The sequence below is a fragment of the Prionailurus viverrinus genome, chromosome C1, assembly GCF_022837055.1.
Source record: "Prionailurus viverrinus isolate Anna chromosome C1, UM_Priviv_1.0, whole genome shotgun sequence".
Lineage (NCBI taxonomy): Eukaryota > Metazoa > Chordata > Mammalia > Carnivora > Felidae > Prionailurus > Prionailurus viverrinus.
Window position 1 is genome coordinate 58,543,594 of NC_062568.1, and position 18,775 is coordinate 58,562,368.

At 37.5% G+C, this 18,775-nt stretch overlaps 1 protein-coding gene and 1 pseudogene across 3 annotated transcripts in view; both read left to right on the forward strand.

The window, feature by feature from the left end:
* The first annotated feature begins 1,811 nt into the window (after positions 1-1,811).
* Positions 1,812-18,775, forward strand: part of FASTKD1 (FAST kinase domains 1) — a 48,044-nt gene continuing 31,080 nt past the window's right edge. For all 3 annotated transcript variants that reach the window (XM_047870762.1, XM_047870763.1, XM_047870764.1), the window contains exons 1-3: positions 1,812-1,900; positions 3,953-4,472; positions 7,083-7,151. In XM_047870762.1, coding sequence (XP_047726718.1) covers positions 4,138-4,472; positions 7,083-7,151 — 404 coding nt within the window. In that variant the 5' untranslated portion in view covers positions 1,812-1,900; positions 3,953-4,137. The remainder of the gene's footprint in view (positions 1,901-3,952; positions 4,473-7,082; positions 7,152-18,775) is intronic.
* LOC125172753 (39S ribosomal protein L52, mitochondrial-like) lies at positions 11,736-12,181 on the forward strand (annotated as a pseudogene).

The following is an 18,775-nucleotide window of genomic DNA, read 5'->3' on the forward strand; positions in this document are numbered from 1 at the left end:
GAGTGAACCTTTCCTTCTGTAGACCCTCCCCAAAATTACCCAACCAAAGAATCCTCTAATAGGTTCTTTCTAATACTCTTTTACTGCGCAGCTAAATGACTCCCTGCTGTATGCATTTTTGCTAGCTGCAACAAGTAATAAACCTCAACTACAGGCTTCTTGTGATTTTTGGCTGAAGGGCATTGACATTTGCTAGGAGGAAATTAAGAGCCACCCTTTGTTAACCACTTGTTAGCTCTTGTAAAAGATGCTTCTTCATGATTTAAATCATTAGCTACAATACAATTTTGTGACTGTGGACTTAAATTATTACCTTGATTTTGTTCTCAGGTTTGATTTATACATAAATATATATTTTATGAATGCCCTAGACTGCAAGTAAGGAAAAAAGTTGCTAACAGTGACTAAATAAAATGTTTCCTTTCCTTATATAAACAAGATACCAGAGAAAGGCAAGCTTCAGGTATTTGTTTCTTAGGCCAGTCTCCTTATAATTCCACAAACGTGAGAAGGAGACAAACACATTCCAACAGTGAACTAACTGTCCTGACACTATCATTTAGGCCTTATTGTTGCCAGGAGCTGGTCTGGCCCTCATAGCTCAGCCTTCATAGTCTGTTGAACAATTACACAGAACACCAACATGAGACAAGGCCAATGTATGGCTATGATGGATCAAGACAAAAACAAGGCCATTACATAATCATATCAGAACTGAGAACAAATAAGAACATACTCCAAATCACAAAAAATGACCAAACATCTACGTATCCTGGCTATTATGAGTGACTGCTCCCTCTTTGTCAAGCACAGCTTTAAGTTCATTCTTCCTGCCCTATGGATAAAGTTTATTAAGATACCCAATAATAGAATTATTCCTGCTTCCTCACAGCATCCAGTCCAGAGAAAAGCTCCATTAAGCCTTGCCAAAATCACTTAACACAGGGATGAATACTTTCTTTTTAACACCTTTTTAATTTGACACCCCTTGGGATGTGTGTTCTGCTTCATTGCAACTGGTCAGTAATCCCAACTTTAACTATAGGTCTTTGACTGAAGGGCATTGGTACAGGTTATGCCCAGTTTCATCCCTATGTTTTTTCTGACGTTTGTTCTGAAACTCTTTCTACTCTGTGCGTTAAGAACACCTCAGTCTTCGAATTTGTTATCAGTTGATCTGGTTCCAAACAACCTAAACCAGTGCAACTCAAAGTGTGTTCTGCCATTAGCAGTTGCTTAGGGTGTTGGGGGTGGGGGATAGGAAGTGATTGCTATTGGTTACCCAGTTTCTTTTTGGACTTACGAAACTATTTTAAGATAAATTGTGGTGGTGCTCCACAACCCTAAATTAAGAAAAGTATTGAATTGTACACTAAATGGGTAAATTGCATAGTGTGTAAATTATTTCTCAATAAAGTTATTAAAAACAAAAGTGTGGTCCAAAGACTGGCCTCACCATGTCACAGGGGCAGAAACTGAGAGTAAGGGTTTATTTTGTAGCCACTTGACAGTTATTTCATATATGCTGAATATAGTAAGAAACAAAAATCCACATGTGTTTTTTCCATGTTTACCATTTCAAATTTCATTTTCTAAATAATAATATTTTATTATATGTTATAAAAAAAATCTGTCTTCCATGGACTGGGGTAAAACCTTAACTTGGATTGAGGAACACTGACCTAAAGGACCCATAACTTCTATAGTTTAAGATGTGTCGTCCCAGTCTCTCAATGTGGAACTACAATGACCAGAATTCCTCGTGAATGCGTAAGCGACGTCCATTCCATTGGCCTCGCCGCTACGTCCTCTGGGGCATGTAGTAGGTGCCTTCCGCTGAGCACGCTGCGATGTCCCGGCATTTTTTCCTGGTTTGGGGACTGGCACCGTCAGAGGAGAGGTGATGTCTTTCGAGGAAAACTATGTGATATGGGAGACCGTGGGCGGGAATGACACAATCAAGCCTGTTGCGTTTCTTGTTGGGGACCAGGAATAGCTTTGGCTTCTAAGCCGTTGTAAGCAGCCTTCCCCGGGATCCTCCAGAAAAGTTGGAGGTTGTTAAGGGAAGAACTTAACCTGCAAGTCAGGGCTGGGTAGCTACGGCAGGTTTTCTTCCACCCAGCATGTTTTCGGGCCCGAGATGCAGGGTTCGGCTGAGAACAGAGGCTTCCTTCCGGTATTGGATTTTCCAGTGCTCAGAGGAGGGCAGGGGTGAGCCCACTCCTAGGCGGGGATGCGGAAGATCACTTTCTTTCGTTCTGTGTTACTGTGAGCCCGGCGTGGAGGATGCTTGTCATTTGTACAGGCCCCTACTCTCATCGTCTTAAGGCCCCTCCTTTTGTTAAGTGACTTCCCAAGGTCATTTATCTGGGAGCAGAGCTGGGGACTTGACACCTTTATATTCTAATCATTGAGCTGCTTCCATTTTCAGTTGTGGGTAGGCGGGAGAATCTTGAAGATACCTTTGGTCTGTACAGGGTTATTTGTGTATGTGTATGACCCAGGTTGGCGTGGGCCAGGATGCTGTACTGATGATCATAAAATACCAATTCTATCTTGTTTTTGTTTTTTCTTGTGAACAGACAGCATAGCCATAGACAAGACTCTGAGGCAATCTTTTAGTATTTGTTTGTTGACGTAAGGAGGTGTTCCAAGTTGAAAGAATTCAAAGAACAGAGTGATTGTCTCAGCTTCACAAGTTAGAGTAGATTTTTAACCTTTTTGCAAATAGCTTTCCTTATCTGTAAAATGCAAATGATATCTACCTGACAGGTTAATTGAGAAAATTTAATAGGATGATATATTTTAAAAGTCCTTTATGAAATGTTGCAGAAATGTTAAATGCTATGGTTTTAGTCCCAGATTTTGTAAATGTTCTTTCTCAATTAGAAATAAAAACATTTACAGTATATTTCTAAAACAAATTATCCTTTTTCATAATTATCTTTGGTTCTTATATTGCTTCACCATGTCTTGATACATTACTTGATTTCTTAGTTCTTGATTGGAGCTTTAATCATCTTGCTTTTTGGTTCAAACTGATCTGAGGTCAGTAGAGACCAAACCCTTTGAGTTCTTTTAAGGTTCTAGAGGAAAGGAGCAATTATCCTGAAAGTAAATATACCAGAGACTATCCTTCCAAAAAATGAAAAAAAAATTTTTTTGTAGTTCTGGATGCGCCTTGATGGCTCAGTCGGTTCAGTGTCAGACTTCAGCTCAAGTCACCATCTCGTGGATGGTGAGTTCCAGCCCTGCGTCAGGCTCACTGTTGTCAGTGCAGAGCCGGCTTCAGATTCAGATCTTCTGTCTGCTCCCCCGCCCACATTGCCCCTCTCTTGCTTATACTCTTTCTCTCTCAAAGATGAATAAACATTTAAAATAAATAAATAAAATAAAATGTTATGACTCTGAATTAATGGCTGTTCCTTGTAAAAATATTGAAGGTGACATATTTATTCCAAACAGTTTGAGCCATTTATTTATTTATTTATTTATTTATTTATTTTTAAATGTTTATTTATTTTTAGAGGGGTGAAGGGGCAGAGAGAGAGGGAGACTGGATCTAAAGCAGGCTCTGCGCTGACAGTGTGAGACTCAAACCCACAAACCCTGAGATCATGACCTGAAGCCAAAGTTGACCACTCAACCAACTGGGCCACCCAGGCACCCTGAATCTTTTGGTTTAAAAAGATGGTTCTGAGTGTAGGATTTTTTTTCCCTTCTGCTTCTGTCGTCAAATTTGAAAACTATGTAAAATTTAACAAACATTTTTTAAATGGAGTGCAGAAAGAAGCCCCTTTTCCCGGACACTTAATTTTGGACCAAATCCTGCTGTTTGCTTCAGACTAGGAACAAAGTCTTAACTAGAGTTAATGCAGAAAAAGCTTGTAACTTTAATTTAAATTTTGGAACTAATTTGGTATTAATCCATGTCAAACCAATCCTTTTACAGAAGCTGCATTTTGGAATGGGATTTGGAGTTATCATAATGGAAGCAAAATACATGAAGGAGAAATAGTTACCTTTTTACCAGGATATTACACCTGACTACTTGTTGCAAATAGTTTTCCTACCTAAGAAAATTTGTGACATAAATGAAAAAATAGCTTTTTAAAAAAAGACTTATTGTTTGTAAATATGCTTCGCCTAAGAGCTGTTTGTCCATTTTCCTGGAGAGCGTTTCAGTTTCGATCCTGCAGTTGTAAACCACTAATTACCGAAATGGTTAAGTGTACAAATGAAGGGCAAATCTTTGATCTTATTCAAAAAAGCAAAGCCATACTTTCAGAAAAGCAGGTGGAATGTGCATTTAATATACTTTGGCAGTTTCAAAAGCAGAAGACCAGCTTTTTAAAAAATGTTGAGTGTGTCAGAGACCATCCCCAGTTTATTACTCTTCATAATTTAGCTACAAGTCAAACGGAATTCATGAATGATGATACCCTGGTGAATGTGTTGTACCTCACACAACAGTAAGTAATGTACTTTTACTTTTTATAGAAATGATTATAGTTTATAATTATATATCAGTTTTCTAAAAATCTCTTTAAAATGAAAAACAGTGTGGTTTTTTTTTTCCCCCTATAAATAGTATTCCTGATCATTGAATATTTTTAAGATGTTTAGAGGATATTCTTTGTGGTAATCATTTAACAATATATATGTATATCAAACATCCTGTTGTGCAACCTAAATATATACAATTTTTACTTGTTAGTCATAGCTCAATAAAGCTGGGAAAACATTAAAAAAGAAAAGAAATTTTACATTATTTGCAAGGGAATCCAGCCTTCAAAAGAACTGGATTTTCTAAGTAAAATATTCAGCAGGTATATAAGGGAAACACACACACACACACACACACACACACACACAGAAGTTGCAATTAGTCTGTTTCTTAGTCTCATTCATGGAAAAATAAGTTTTCTCACTTGATTGGCTAACCTGTGAGGATTATCAGTAACTATAGATGTCAGCATTGCACAAAGCAGAGATACAGTTGTTTTTATTAGGAAGTCAGCTTATACAGGAAAGGGGCTTAGGGCTTTACCTATTTGGGGGAGTGGTGTTAGACTAAAAGAAAAGTGCCTTCCCTTTTTTGGTGGTCTTTCTGTGGTTGCAAAGTTTTTTCTCTGAGGTATATGAAGAGAGTATGTAATGATAATGGGCAAGATACCTGTTTTGCTTTCTCAGTGGTCATGTCAGCTTGGAAAACGATGAATAAAATAAAATTCAACAAGTCTTTATTGCAGGACTCTTCAGAAGCTTTAATATGTTAATGTATACTGTAAATCTCTGAGTGAGGGCAGTTTCCAGACCACAAAACATTGTGTTAAACACCTCACAAGACTCATGTGTGTTAGGCAGATGGAGGAATGCTGCTTGGTGATGATTTACCTAAAAACTATATTTCTGTGTTTTGCTCCTAAGTCATATTTTAATTCTGAAAGGATTCAAGAGTAAAATATAATTTTGTTTTCAGGTTTTAAAAGCAGTATGTAGTTCAATTTTGCTTCATGACTCAACGTGAAAGTTTCTGATTTTGGGGAGACAAACTAATATAGGCTTAATGCTATAAAGATATTGAAATTGGTTAAAAAGATATTTTTATACCTACAATATATAGTGTATGTGGTTTAGTTATATAGAAAGTATTCATGGTTAATGAAGCTGTACTGGAGGAGGAACTCTTATATGTTCTGATGGTACAATGTATATCAAGAACTATAAAGATACCCTTGGATCCAATAATTTTGCTTCTAAAGTTTATCTCTAAGAAAATAATCTGGGATATGAATGGATAAAGAAGATGTGGTAAATATGTATACAATGGAGTATTACTCAGCAATCAAAAATAATGAAATCTTGCCATTTGCAACTACATGGATGGAACTAGAGGGTATTAAGCTAAGCAAAATTAGTCAGAGAAAGATGAATACCGTATGACTTCATTCACATGTGGAATTTAATATACAAAACAGATGAATGTAAGGGAAGGGAAGCAAAAATAATATAAAAACAAGGAAGGGACAAAACATAAGAGACTCTTAAATACAGAGAACAAATTGAGGGTCGCTGGAAGAGTTGGGGGTGCAGGGGTGGGCTAAATGGGTAAGGGGCATTAGGAAAGACCCTTGTTGGGATGAGCACTGGGTATTATACAGAGGGAATGAATCAGTGGAATCTACTCCTGAAATCATTATTGCATTATATACAAACTAACTTGGGTGTAAATAAATAAATAAAATAAAATGCAAAAAAAAAAAATCTGGGGTACATATTTAAGATTATTGTGCGTTGATATTCATGCCAGCATTATTTATAATATTGAAAAACTAAAATTCTAATAGTAGGTGAATGTTTAAATGATACTATATTCATTTAATGGAATAATATACAACGTTTAAAAATTGTTTTGAGCACTATGTAGTGTCATGGGCAAATGCTGAAAAGGGCAGGGTACAAAAGTGTAAAAGTGAGGTGCCTGGCTGGCTCAGTCAGTGGAGCATGTGACTCTTGATCTTGGGGTTGTGAGTTTTAGCCTCACATTGCATGTAGAGATTACTTAAAAATAAAATCTTTTAACAAAATTAAAAAAAAAAACTGTAAAAGGAATATGTATATTCTGTATGTGTGTAGAAAAGACAAATGGAGCAAAAATGCTACAGATTAATGATGGTGGCTGTTTATGAGTACAGACCTATAAATAAGTTTTAGTACCCTATTCAAGTTTTTCTTTATTTTACAAAACTCTCCTATAAAAATATTTTTCTAATCAGAGAAAAGTAATATATGTTATGTGTACTTTTAAAATAATATGTATTGTTGAATGTTCTCATTGTTCAGTGGAAGGCATTGAACAGATAAAAGAATGAGAGAGGCATGGGATAAAATGTAGATGTTTATTATACCGTATCAAGAAATCAAAATACTGAAATGGGAATGCACCAGAAATAAAGACTGTGTAAGAGTATAATAACTTGAGGTTCACTTTTGCATTATAATTGTTAACTTGCATGATTGTTTTTAATACTTTAAAAATGTTTATGTATGGAAAATTATTTTCTCTTGATTTTATTGAGGTGTGCTACTGAGACCCATGACCTACTGGTTGAAGCTCTAGTTACAGAAGCATGGAGAAGACTGGAAAGGCAAGTACTTTGGGTTCATTTTCTAAGATCACAGTTATCCTATTCAAGGTTAACTGAGTGAAATCTTGTAGAGAAAGAATAGGGAGCTGCTGCCTACTTATCAACCTTCACTAAAAAAAAAAAAAAAGAAAAATTAGTTGAGGGTATTTTGATTGTGTAAAGGAAAAGAATGAGGAATGTGTATTTTCCTTAAGAGACAAAGAAAGCTTGAATATTTTCTCTTTATTTATTAAAAAAAATTAAAAATTTTAAAGTTTATTTAAATGTTTAATTTATTTTTTTATGTTTATTTATTTTTAATGTTTATTTATTTTTGAGAGAGAGAGAGAGAGAAAAGAGTGCAAGTAGGGGAGAGGCAGAGAGAGAGAGAGTCTGAAGCAGGCTCCAAGCTCCCAGCTGTCAGCACAGAGCCAGAAATGGGACTTGAACCCACGAACCATGAGATCATGACCTGAGCTGAAGTCAGACGTTTAACCGACTGAACCACCCAGGCAGGCGCCCCTAAAAAATTTTTTTTAATGTTTATTTATTTTTGGGAGACAGAGACAGAGTGAGCAGGGGAAGGGTAGAGAGAGAAAGAGACGTAGAATCTGAAGCAGGCTCCAGGCTCCAAGCTGCCAGCACAGAGCCTGATGCAGGGCTCGACCTCACAAATTGCAACATCACGACCTGAGCTGAAGTTGGACACTTAACTGACTGAGGCACCAATATTTGCTCTTTAAATTAAGAGTGGAAACAGTGTGCTTTGCCACATATATAATTAGTCAAAATATAAGTAAGGTGGAGCAACAGCTATTTGGCTTTTTGAATCTTTTCTGGAAGATTTTTGCTTCAGAAAGAAAAGATTTGGAGCCCTGACTGGTTCAGTGGTAGGGTATGCAACTCTTGATCTTGGAATTGTGAGTTTGAGCCTATATTAGGGGTAGAATTTATTTTAAAAACTTAAGAAAAAAAGAAAGGAAAGATTCTCTGAGTGATAGGCTGCCTATAAAAACCTAGAAATTCAGGAACCGTAAAAGGAGAGAAAAGAAGACACCAGTTTAGTAGAAAGGAAAACTATTTAACATTGTTTAGCAGCATTTGTAGGTACTTGCCTATCACTTCTTTATTGAGAGACAATGAACATCACTCATAGGTGACTTAGATGCTTTCAAGTTCACTGCTGTGACTATGATTGATTCAGATCTCTTTCCTCTACTATACAGAGCTTTATTTGTAGCATGTTGCCATAATCAGCAGTCATCTAGAAAAATGTAAAATTTGTTCAGGGCATTCTTCTTATGAGTACAGTGAAGTCTATTCTATACAAAACCATGCTATTTATGCTATATGAGAATATGTGAGAAACTCCATTTATAAAAGAGTTGAGATAATAACAGACCTCATTTTGGAAAATTGTTAGCTATTTCTGAAAATTTTGAACTTTTTAATGTAGGGATCACCATAGCCTAGGTGTCTTATTAGTGGAGTAAACAAATTTTAGTGAAGAAAGGGAAAATCAAAGTGGGAAAGAGAAAGGAGGATTTAAAAACCACAGAACGGGGGCGCCTGGGTGGCACAGTCGGTTAAGCGTCCGACTTCAGCCAGGTCACGATCTCGCGGTCCGTGAGTTCGAGCCCCGCGTCGGGCTCTGGGCTGATGGCTCGGAGCCTGGAGCCTGTTTCCAATTCTGTGTCTCCCTCTCTCTCTGCCCCTCCCCCGTTCATGCTCTGTCTCTCTCTGTCCCAAAAATAAATAAACGTTGAAAAAAAAAAAAATTAAAAAAAAAAAAAAACAAAAAAAACCCACAGAACGGAGAGGTGGTTCAAGATGGTGGCATAGATATCCTACTCACTCTACCAAAGACACACCAAATCTACAACTATATATAGAAAGTCTGTCTCTGAAAAAGACCTGGAGACTAGCTGAACAACTCCACAACAAAGATGGCAGGGCCACATTGAGACCGGTGGGAGAGGCAGAGATTGGTTTCACCAGGAACCCCACTCCTGACTCAGTGACCCACAAAAGGGAGGGATCTAACAAATATGCAGCATATTCCTGAGGAGTGAGGGGTTTGAGCCCCACATCAGGAACCCCAAATTCTTGGGACCTGTACCAGAGAGATGAGCTCCCAGATGTCTGTCTTTGAAAACCAATGGGGCTTACATCAAGGAGACCCAAGGGTTATAGGAGACTGGAACTCACCCTTAAGTGCTCACACGCAGACTTACTTGTCCTGGGACCCAGCACAAAAATGGCAGGTTGGAAGTGCCTAGGCCATATGTGAAGGAGATTCACTGGGTAAGCTTAAAGTGCCTGCCAGAGGGACAGGGGTCTTTTGGAGCTCTCTCTCTGGCTAAAGGCACTGGTGCACACCATTTTTGCAGTCTATCTTGCTAGCACCCAGCACTAGCTGGTGCCATTTTAGCACTTTCCTTCAGCCTTGTGAAAGTTGTTTGCTCTGCATCTGTGTTCTTCTGTGGCTCTGCCCCACCAAACCTGTTGGGCCAGCTTGCCCTGACCTTTGCTCCCCACAAACCCACAGTGCTAAAATTGGTAGGCAGGCAGCATTGCCTTGGCCTGGTGCTCTTCCTTGGCCCCAGCAAAGCTGACAGGTGTGTGCAGTCCATAGAGGGAGTGCTTTGAACACCTGCCTCTTGTGGCCAGGGGTGTTTGCGTTTCTGGGATCCATGGAACTGAAATAATTACAGAGTTCTTGGCAAGCTAAAACCCCCAGAGCAATTTACAGATAGCAGACTGAAATACCCCAGTCTTCCTGTGACCGCTCCTTCAAGACTGAAGAGATAGCTCTTTTGCCTAATACATAGGAACAAGCACTGAAAGTTAAGGAAATATTAGGAAACAAAAAATATGTTCCAAATGAGAGAAGAAGATAAAACTCCTGAAAAAACCTTAACAGAACAGAGATAAGGTCGTGCCTGGGTGGCTAAGTCGGTTAAGTACCTGACTTTGGCTCAGGTCATGATCTCACAGTTTGGTTCATGAGTTCATGCCCTGCATCGGGCTCTGTACTGACAGCTTGGAGCCTGGAGCCTGCTTTGGATTCTGTGTCTCACTCTGTCTCTGCTTCTCCCCTGCTTGTACTCTGTCTCTGTCTCTCTGTCTCAAAAATAAATAAACGTTTAAAAAAACCACACACAAGAAACAGGGATAAGTAACTTACCTGATAGAGACTTCAAAGTAATGGTCATAAAGATGCTCACTGATCTCAGGAGAAGAATGGATGAACACAGAACTTCAGCCAAGAGATGGAGAATATAAGAATGTACATGGAACTGAAGAATATAATAACTGAAAGATATACTACAGGAATTCAACAGCAGAGTAGATGAAGCAGAAGAAAAGATTAGTGACTTGGACCAGGGCAATAGAACTCACTCAAACAGAGCAGCAAGAAAAGAAAAAAAAAAAAGATAATTTGAGGGGCCTATGGGACAACATCAAGTGGAACAATGTTCACATAATAGGTGTCCTGTTAGGATAAGATAAGGGAGAAAGGGATAGAAAACCTATCTGAAGAAATTATGGCTGAAAGCTTCACTTATCTGGGGAAAGAAACAGACATTCAGATCTAGGAAGCCCAGAGAGTTCTGAATGAGATGAACTCAAAGAGAGTCACACCAAGACACGTTATAATTATGTCAAAGGTTAAAGAGAGAATCTTAAAAGCAGCAGGAGAAAAACAACTTGTTATGTATAAGGGACCCCCTGGCCCCCAGACTTTAATCAAGTTTTTCAGCAGAAACTTTGCAGGCCAGAAGGGAGTGCTGAAAGCAAAAAACTTCCAACCAAGAATACTCTACTTGACAAGATTATCCTTCAGAATTGAAGGAGAGAAAAAGTTTTCCAGACAAGCAAAAACTGGACGAGTTCATCACTACTAAACTGGGCTTATAAGACACGTTAAAGGGACTTCTTTAAGCCAAAAAGAAAGGCAACTGGTAACAAGAAAACGTATGAAAGTAAAAGTCTTTCTGGTAAAGGTAAGTATATATTAGGGGTAGTGGACTAATCACTTATTTTAGTATGAAGGTTAAAAGGCAAAAGTAGTAAAAATAAGTATAACTACAACAATTAGTTAAAGGATATACAAAATTAAAAGATGTAAAATGTGGCATCAAAAACATAAACTGTGGGAAGGGGAAAATACAGTTTTAGAATGCATTCAAACGTAACTTGCTATCAACTTAAAATAAACTGGGATGTGCATAAGCTAATATATGTAAGCCTCAGGAAAACACAAAGCAAAAACCTATGATAGATATACAAAAGATCGTGAGAATGGAATCTAAACACTAAAGGAAGGCATCAAACTACAAGGGAAGAGAGCAAGAGGAAAAAGGAGCAGAGAAGAACTACAAAACAACCAGAATACAGTTAACAAAATGACAATGAGTATATACCATCTATAACCACTTTAAACATAAATGGACTGACACCCACTTCTAGCTCTCTTGCCTCAGCATGGCTGCTTTAGGTGTGTGGAGGCTGCACAGCAGTGTGGTGGGTTAGGTGGGCGGCCAGTGGTGACTCCAGTGAGTGCTGGTCTGGGGGGAACTGGGGAACCAGAAGCTCGGTTGAATCCTCACGGAACTGTTTTTCTCCACCCAGGCAGGGCCTGGCTACCAACCCCTCTGGTTACAGACCCTTTACAGAGTTCCCAGACTGATCTTACACAGATGGCCGCCCTGTACCTCCAATGAAAAAGGCCAGCTTCGAAGAAAAGCCCAAAGGGAGATGTTTGCAAGATGAGTTGCACTGTTATCACAGAAAATGGATGCTGGATTACAGTCATGGCAGCTTAGACAGCAGGAGAAGTTGCAGGAAGAAGAAAGGAGGCAGAAAAAGGCTCTTAAAACCCAAAGGGGCTCTACTGCAGAACCCACAACTAAGTCAATAAGTAGCAATTCCTGTCTCCCTTCACCAGCCTCTCTCTGGTTTTCTTTTCTTCTCCTCCTCCTTCTTCTTTTAAATGTTTGTTTATTTTTGAGAGAGAAAGCATGAGCAGAGGAGGGGCAGTGAGAGGGGGCCAGAGGATCTGAAGCAGGCTCTATGCTGTGGGGCTTCAAGTCACGAACTATGAGATCATGACCTGACCTGGATTTCTTTTCTATCATCTATATGCCCCATCCTAGCCTATTCCCCATCTGTCTTCATAAGAGTTTGGATACCAGGAAGAATGGGTTGTAAGATCACTGCCTTGAGGGGTTGGCTCACTACACTTACCCTGGCTCCATTCCAGTTCAGCAGAATCTTGTTCTGGGATGCTTACCCCTTTTGCAGACCATAGGACTGGCCAAACTATGAACAGTAGCTACTCTGCGAACATGAAAAAGCGGCAACAGTTTTTCTGGCTTTAGCTAGGCATTCAAGCCTTTAACAGCCCATACACAGCTCAGGCTGTGTGCAGTTATTCATTTAATAAATGTTTGATGAAAAGGGCAACCCCTCCCCCCAAATGGACTAAATTCTTCAATCAAAAGATAGGGAGTGACTGAATGGATAAAAAGCAAGACCCATCTATATGCTGCCTATAAGAGACTCACCTTAGATGTAATGACACACAGGTTGAAAGTGAAGAGATGGAAAAAGATGTTTTATGTGAATGGAAACCCAAAAGTAAGCTGGGGTAGCTATACTTAGACAAAATAGACTTAAACCAGATTGTGATAAAAGAAAAAGGTGGGTATTACATAATGATAAAAGGGTCAATCTAGCAGGAAGAGACAACATTTGTAAATATTTATGCACCCAATATAGATGCATCTAAAAGTATAAAGCAATATTAACAGACCTACAGAGAGAAATTGACAATAAGACAATGATAGTAAGGGCCTTTAATATCACTCTTACATCAAGGAATAGATCATCCAGACAAATAATAAGGAAACATTAGCCTTAAAATACATTAGACCAGATGGATTTAGATATATACAAAACATTTTACCAAAAACCAGCAGAATATACATTCTTAAGTATATGTGGAACATTCTCCAGAACAGATATGTTTAGCCACAAAACAAGTCTCAATAAATTTTGGAAGATTGAAGCCCTATCAAGCATCTTTTCAGACCACAATGGTATGACATTGGAAATCAATCACAAAAAACTGGAAAAATTACAAATATGTGGAGATTTGACAACATGCCACCAGACAACCAATTGATGAATTAAAAAATGAAAAAAATAACTTTGAGATAAATGAAAATTAAAATACAGCTTTCCAAAATCTGTGGGATGTAGCAAAAGCAGTTTTAACAAGGAAGTTCATAATACTACAGACCTACTTCAAGAAACAAGTGCCTGGCTGCCTGTGTGGCTCAGTCCGTTAAGTGTCTGACTCTGGTTTTTGGCTCAGGTCATGATCTCACAGTTTGTGAGTTCAAGCCCCACATAAGGCTCTGCACTGATGAGCCTGCTGGGGATTATCTCCCTCCCTCTCTCTGCCTCTCTCTCTCTCAAAAATAAACGAAAACAGGGGCGCCTGGGTGGCGCAGTCGGTTAAGCGTCCGACTTCAGCCAGGTCACGATCTCGCGGTCCGTGAGTTCGAGCCCCGTGTCAGGCTCTGGGCGGATGGCTCAGAGCCTGGAGCCTGTTTCCGATTCTGTGTCTCCCTCTCTCTCTGCCCCTCCCCCGTTCATGCTCTGTCTTTCTCTGTCCCAAAAATAAATAAAAACGTTGAAAAAAAATTAAAAAAAAAACCCAAACAAACATTTATAAAAATAGAATGAATAAATATATTTGCATCTATTAGAAAGGAAACAAGTAAAATCTCAAATAAATAATCTAACTTTATACTTAAAGGAACTAGAAAACAAGGAACAAATTAAGCCCAAAGGTAGTAGAAGGAAGGCAATAGCAAAAGTCAGAAGAAATAAACGCAATAGAGACTAAAGAGACAATAGAAAAGACCAATAAAACTAAGAGCTGGTTTTTTGAAAAGATAAAGTTGATAAACCTTTAGCTAGATTTACTAAGAAAAAAAGAAGGCTTAAATAATGGAATCAGATGAAAGAAGGAACATTAAAACTGATACTAAAATAATGCAAAGGCTAATAAGGGACTATGATAACTGTATACCAACAAATTGGACAATTAGAAGAAATGGATAAATTTCTAGAAATAATCTTATAATACTAAATCATGAAGTAATAGAAAATCTGAATAGACCAGTTACTAGCAAGGAGATTGAGTCAGTAATCAAAAAACTCCCAACAATTAAAAGTCCAGGACCAGACAGCTTTAGTGGTGAATTCTAGCAAACATTCAAAGAAGATTTAATACCTATTCTTCTCAAACTCTCTCAAAAAATTGAAGAGGAGGGAACACTTCCAAACTCATTTTACAAGGCCACCATTGCTCTGATACCAAAATCAGACAAGGGCACCATAAAAGAAGAAAATTATAAGTCAGTATGAACATAAATGAACATAGATGTAAAAATCCTCAACAAAATATTAGCAAACCAAAATCAACAATACATTAAAAAAGTCATATGCCATGGTCAAGTGGGATTTATTCCAAGGATGCAAAGATGGTTCAACATCTGCAGATCAATGTGATATGCCGCATTAACAAAATGGAGGATAAAAAATTATATGATCATCTCAATAGATGCAGGAAAAGCATTTGACAAAATTCAACATTGATTTATGATTAAAAAAAAAAAACTCAACAAAGAAGGTATAGAGGGAATGTCCCTCATAATAATAAAGGCCATAAATGACATGCCCACAGCTAAGATCATACTCAATGATAGTTGAAAAATTCCCCCTAAGATCATGCCCACTCTTAGCACTTTTATTCAGTATAGTATTGGAAGTCCGAGTCAGAGCAATTAGGCAAGAAAAAGAAAAGGCGTCCAAATTGGAAAGAAAGAAGTAAAGCTGTCACCATTTGCAGATGACATGATTTTGTATAAAGAAAACCCCAAAGACAACACCAAAAACCTGTGAGAACTAATAAATTCAGTAAAGTTATAGGATACAAAATCAACATATAAAATATCTGTTGCACTTTTGTACACTAACAGCATACAATTAGAAAACAAAAATTTAGAGGACAGTCCCATTTATATTTGCTTCAAAAGGAATTAAATACCTGGGAATAAATGTAAACAATGATGTGAAAGACTTGTACACTGAAAACTAAGACATTGGTGAAAGAAATCAAAGAAGACACCAATAAATTGAAAGATAATTCCATGGTCATAGATTGGAAAAAATTATATTGTCAAAATGTCTATATTACACAAAACAACATATAGAGTCAACACAACCCTATCAAAATTCCAATGGGATTTTTCACAGAAATAGAACAAACAATCCTAAAATTTGTATGGAATCACAAAAGATCCCTACCAGCCAAAACAGTCTTGAGAACAAAAAGAGGAGGCATCATGCACCCTGATTTCAAGTCATATTAGAAACCTGTAGTAATCAAAACAGTATGTTATTGGCATAAAAACAGACAGATCAATGGAACAGAATAGAGAGCCCAGAAATAAACCTGTGCACATATGGTCAATTAACTTACAACAAGAATATACAATGGGGAAAGGACAGTCTCTTCAATAAATGGTGCTGGGAAAACTGAACAGCCACATACAAAAGAATGAAACTGGACCACTATCTTATACCATACACAAAAATAAGCTCAAAATGGAGCTTGACTACACTTGACTACAAGACCAAATGGCATAAAACTCTTGGAAGAAAACATAGGCAGTAAGCTCCTTGAAATTGCTCTTAGTGATATTTTTTTTGGATCTCATTCCAAGGGCAATGGCAATAAAAGAAAAATAACCAAGGAGACAACGTTAAAAAGCTTTTGCACAGTGAAGAAAATCATCAACAAAATGAAAAGACAACCTACTGAATGGGAGAAGATATTTGCGAATCATACAGCTGAATAAGGGTTAATATCCAAAATATAGAAAGAACTACAATTAAATAACATCAACAACACAACACAAATCTGATTAAAATATGGGCAAGGAGCTGAATAGATCTTTTTCCAAAGAAGACATACAGATGGCCAATGGGCATATGAAACTGTGCTCAGCATCAGTAATCATTGGAAATGCAAATCAAAAGCACTACGAAGTATATCACACCTGTCAAAACGGCCATTATCAAAAAGACAAAAAAGTAACAAGTCTTGGCGAGGATGTGGGGCAAAGGGAACCCTCTTACACTATTGGTGGGAATGTAAATCAGTACAGCCACCATGGAAAACATTATGGATATTCTACAAAAACTAAAAATAGAGCCACCATATGATCCAATAAATCCACTTCTGGGTATTTATCCAAAGAAAATAAAAACACTAATCAAAGATATATGCACCCTTATGTTCATTGCAGCATTATTTACAATATTCAAGATACGGAAATAACCACAGGGTCCACTAATGGATGAATGGATAAAGAAAATGTAGTGTATATATACAATGGAATATTACTCAGCCATAAAAAAGAATGAAATCTTGTCATTTGTAAGCACATGGATGGACCTTGTGGATATTAGGCCAACTGAAATAAGCCAGAGAAAGACAAATGTCATATAATTTCATTTATATATGGGAATCTAAAAACAGATGAGCAGACAAAACAAAACTTATAAGTGCAGACAATAGATTGGTGGTTGTCAGAGGGGAGGAGAGTTGGAGGGTGGGCAAAATGGGAGAAGATGGGCAAGAGTTACAAACTTCCAGTCACAAAATAAGTAAGTCATGGGGTTGTGATGTACAGCATGGTGACCATAGTCAACAATATTATATTACATATTATGTAACTTTATATGGTGGCAGGAGGAAATTAGACTTATTGGGGTACTCATTTTACAGTATATATAAATAATTCATCATATTGTATACCTGAAACTAATATAATGTTGTATGTCAGTTATACCTTGATAAAAAATAAAAGCCATGGAACACAACACAAATATATGGAGGTTAAATAACATGACACTAACAATGAATGGGTCAACTCTGAAACCAAATGAGAAGTCAAAAATTACATGGAAACAAATGTAAATGAAAAAACCAAGTTACTAAAGTCTTGGGGATGCAGCAAAGTGGTTCTAAGAGGGAAGTTTATAGTAATACAGGCCTCAAGAAGCAAGAAAAGTCTTAAATAAACAACCTCACTTTACACCTAAAGGAGCTAGAAAAACCCAAAGAAACCAAACAAAACCCCAACTGAGCAAAAGGAAGGAGATAATAATACAGTTTAGAGCAGAAATAAATGATACAGAAACTAAACAAACAAATAAAACAAACAATAGAACATATCAATAAAAGCAGGAGCTGATTCTTTGAAAAGCTCAGCAATGGTAAACCTCTAGTCAGACTCATAAAAAAAGAAAAAAAAAGAGACAGTGAAAGAGAGAGAGAGAACCCAAATAAAATTACTAATGAAAGAGAAGAAATAACAACCAACACCCACAGAAATACAATTTGTAACAGAGGGTTGCCTGGGTGGCTTGGTTCGCTAAGCATCCAACTCTTGGTTTTGGCTCAGGTCATGATCTCACAGTTTGTGGGTTCAAGCCCCACGCTGAGCTCTGTGCTGGAGGTCTGGAGCCTACTTGGGATTCTCTTTCCCTCTCGCCTGCTCTCATATGCACTGTCTCTCAAAATAAATAAACAACAACAACAAAAAAACCCACAAACAATTGTAACAGAATATTATGAAAACCTATATGCCAACAAATTGGATAACCTGGAAGAAATGGATAAACTCTTAAAAACATATAAGCTACCAAAGCTAAAGCAGGAGGAAATAGAAAATTTGAACAGACCAGTTACCAGCAATGTGAATCAGTAATCAACAACTCCCCCAAATCAAAAGTCCATGACCGGATGGCTTCATAGGCGAATTCTACCAAACATTTAAAGAAGAGTTATTATCTATTCTCAAACTACTCCAGAGAACAGAAGGAAAACTTCCAAATTTATTCTGTGAGACCAGTGTCACCCTATACCAAAACCAGATAAAGACACTGCAAAAAAAGCGAACTACAGGCCCATATGTCTCATGAATACAGATGCAAAAATCCTCAGTGAAATATTAGCAAACTGGATTCAACAATACATTAAAAAAATTATATATCACAATCAACTGGGATTTATCCATGGGATACAAAGGTGGTTTAATATTTTAAAAATAATGTCATACTTCACATCAATAAAAGAAAGGATAAAAACCATATGATCATTTCATTAGATGCAGAAAAAGCATTTGACAGTACAACGTCCATTCATGATAAAAACCCTCTGCAAATTAGGTGTAGAGGGAACATAGCTCTACATAATGAAGACCTTATATGAATAACTCACAGCCAACATCATACTTAGTGGTGAAAAACTGAGAGCTTTTCCTCTAAGGTCAGGAACAAGACAAGAATGTCCACTCTCACCACTTTTATTTAACATAGTACTGGAAGTTCTAGTCATAGCAATTAGACAACATAAAGAAATAAAAGGCATTCAAATTGTAAGGAAGGAGTAAAACTCTCAATATTTGCAGATGACATGATACTGGACGTAGAAAATCCTAAATACTCCACCACAAAACTACCAGAACCGATAAATGAATTCAGTAAAGTCGCAGGAT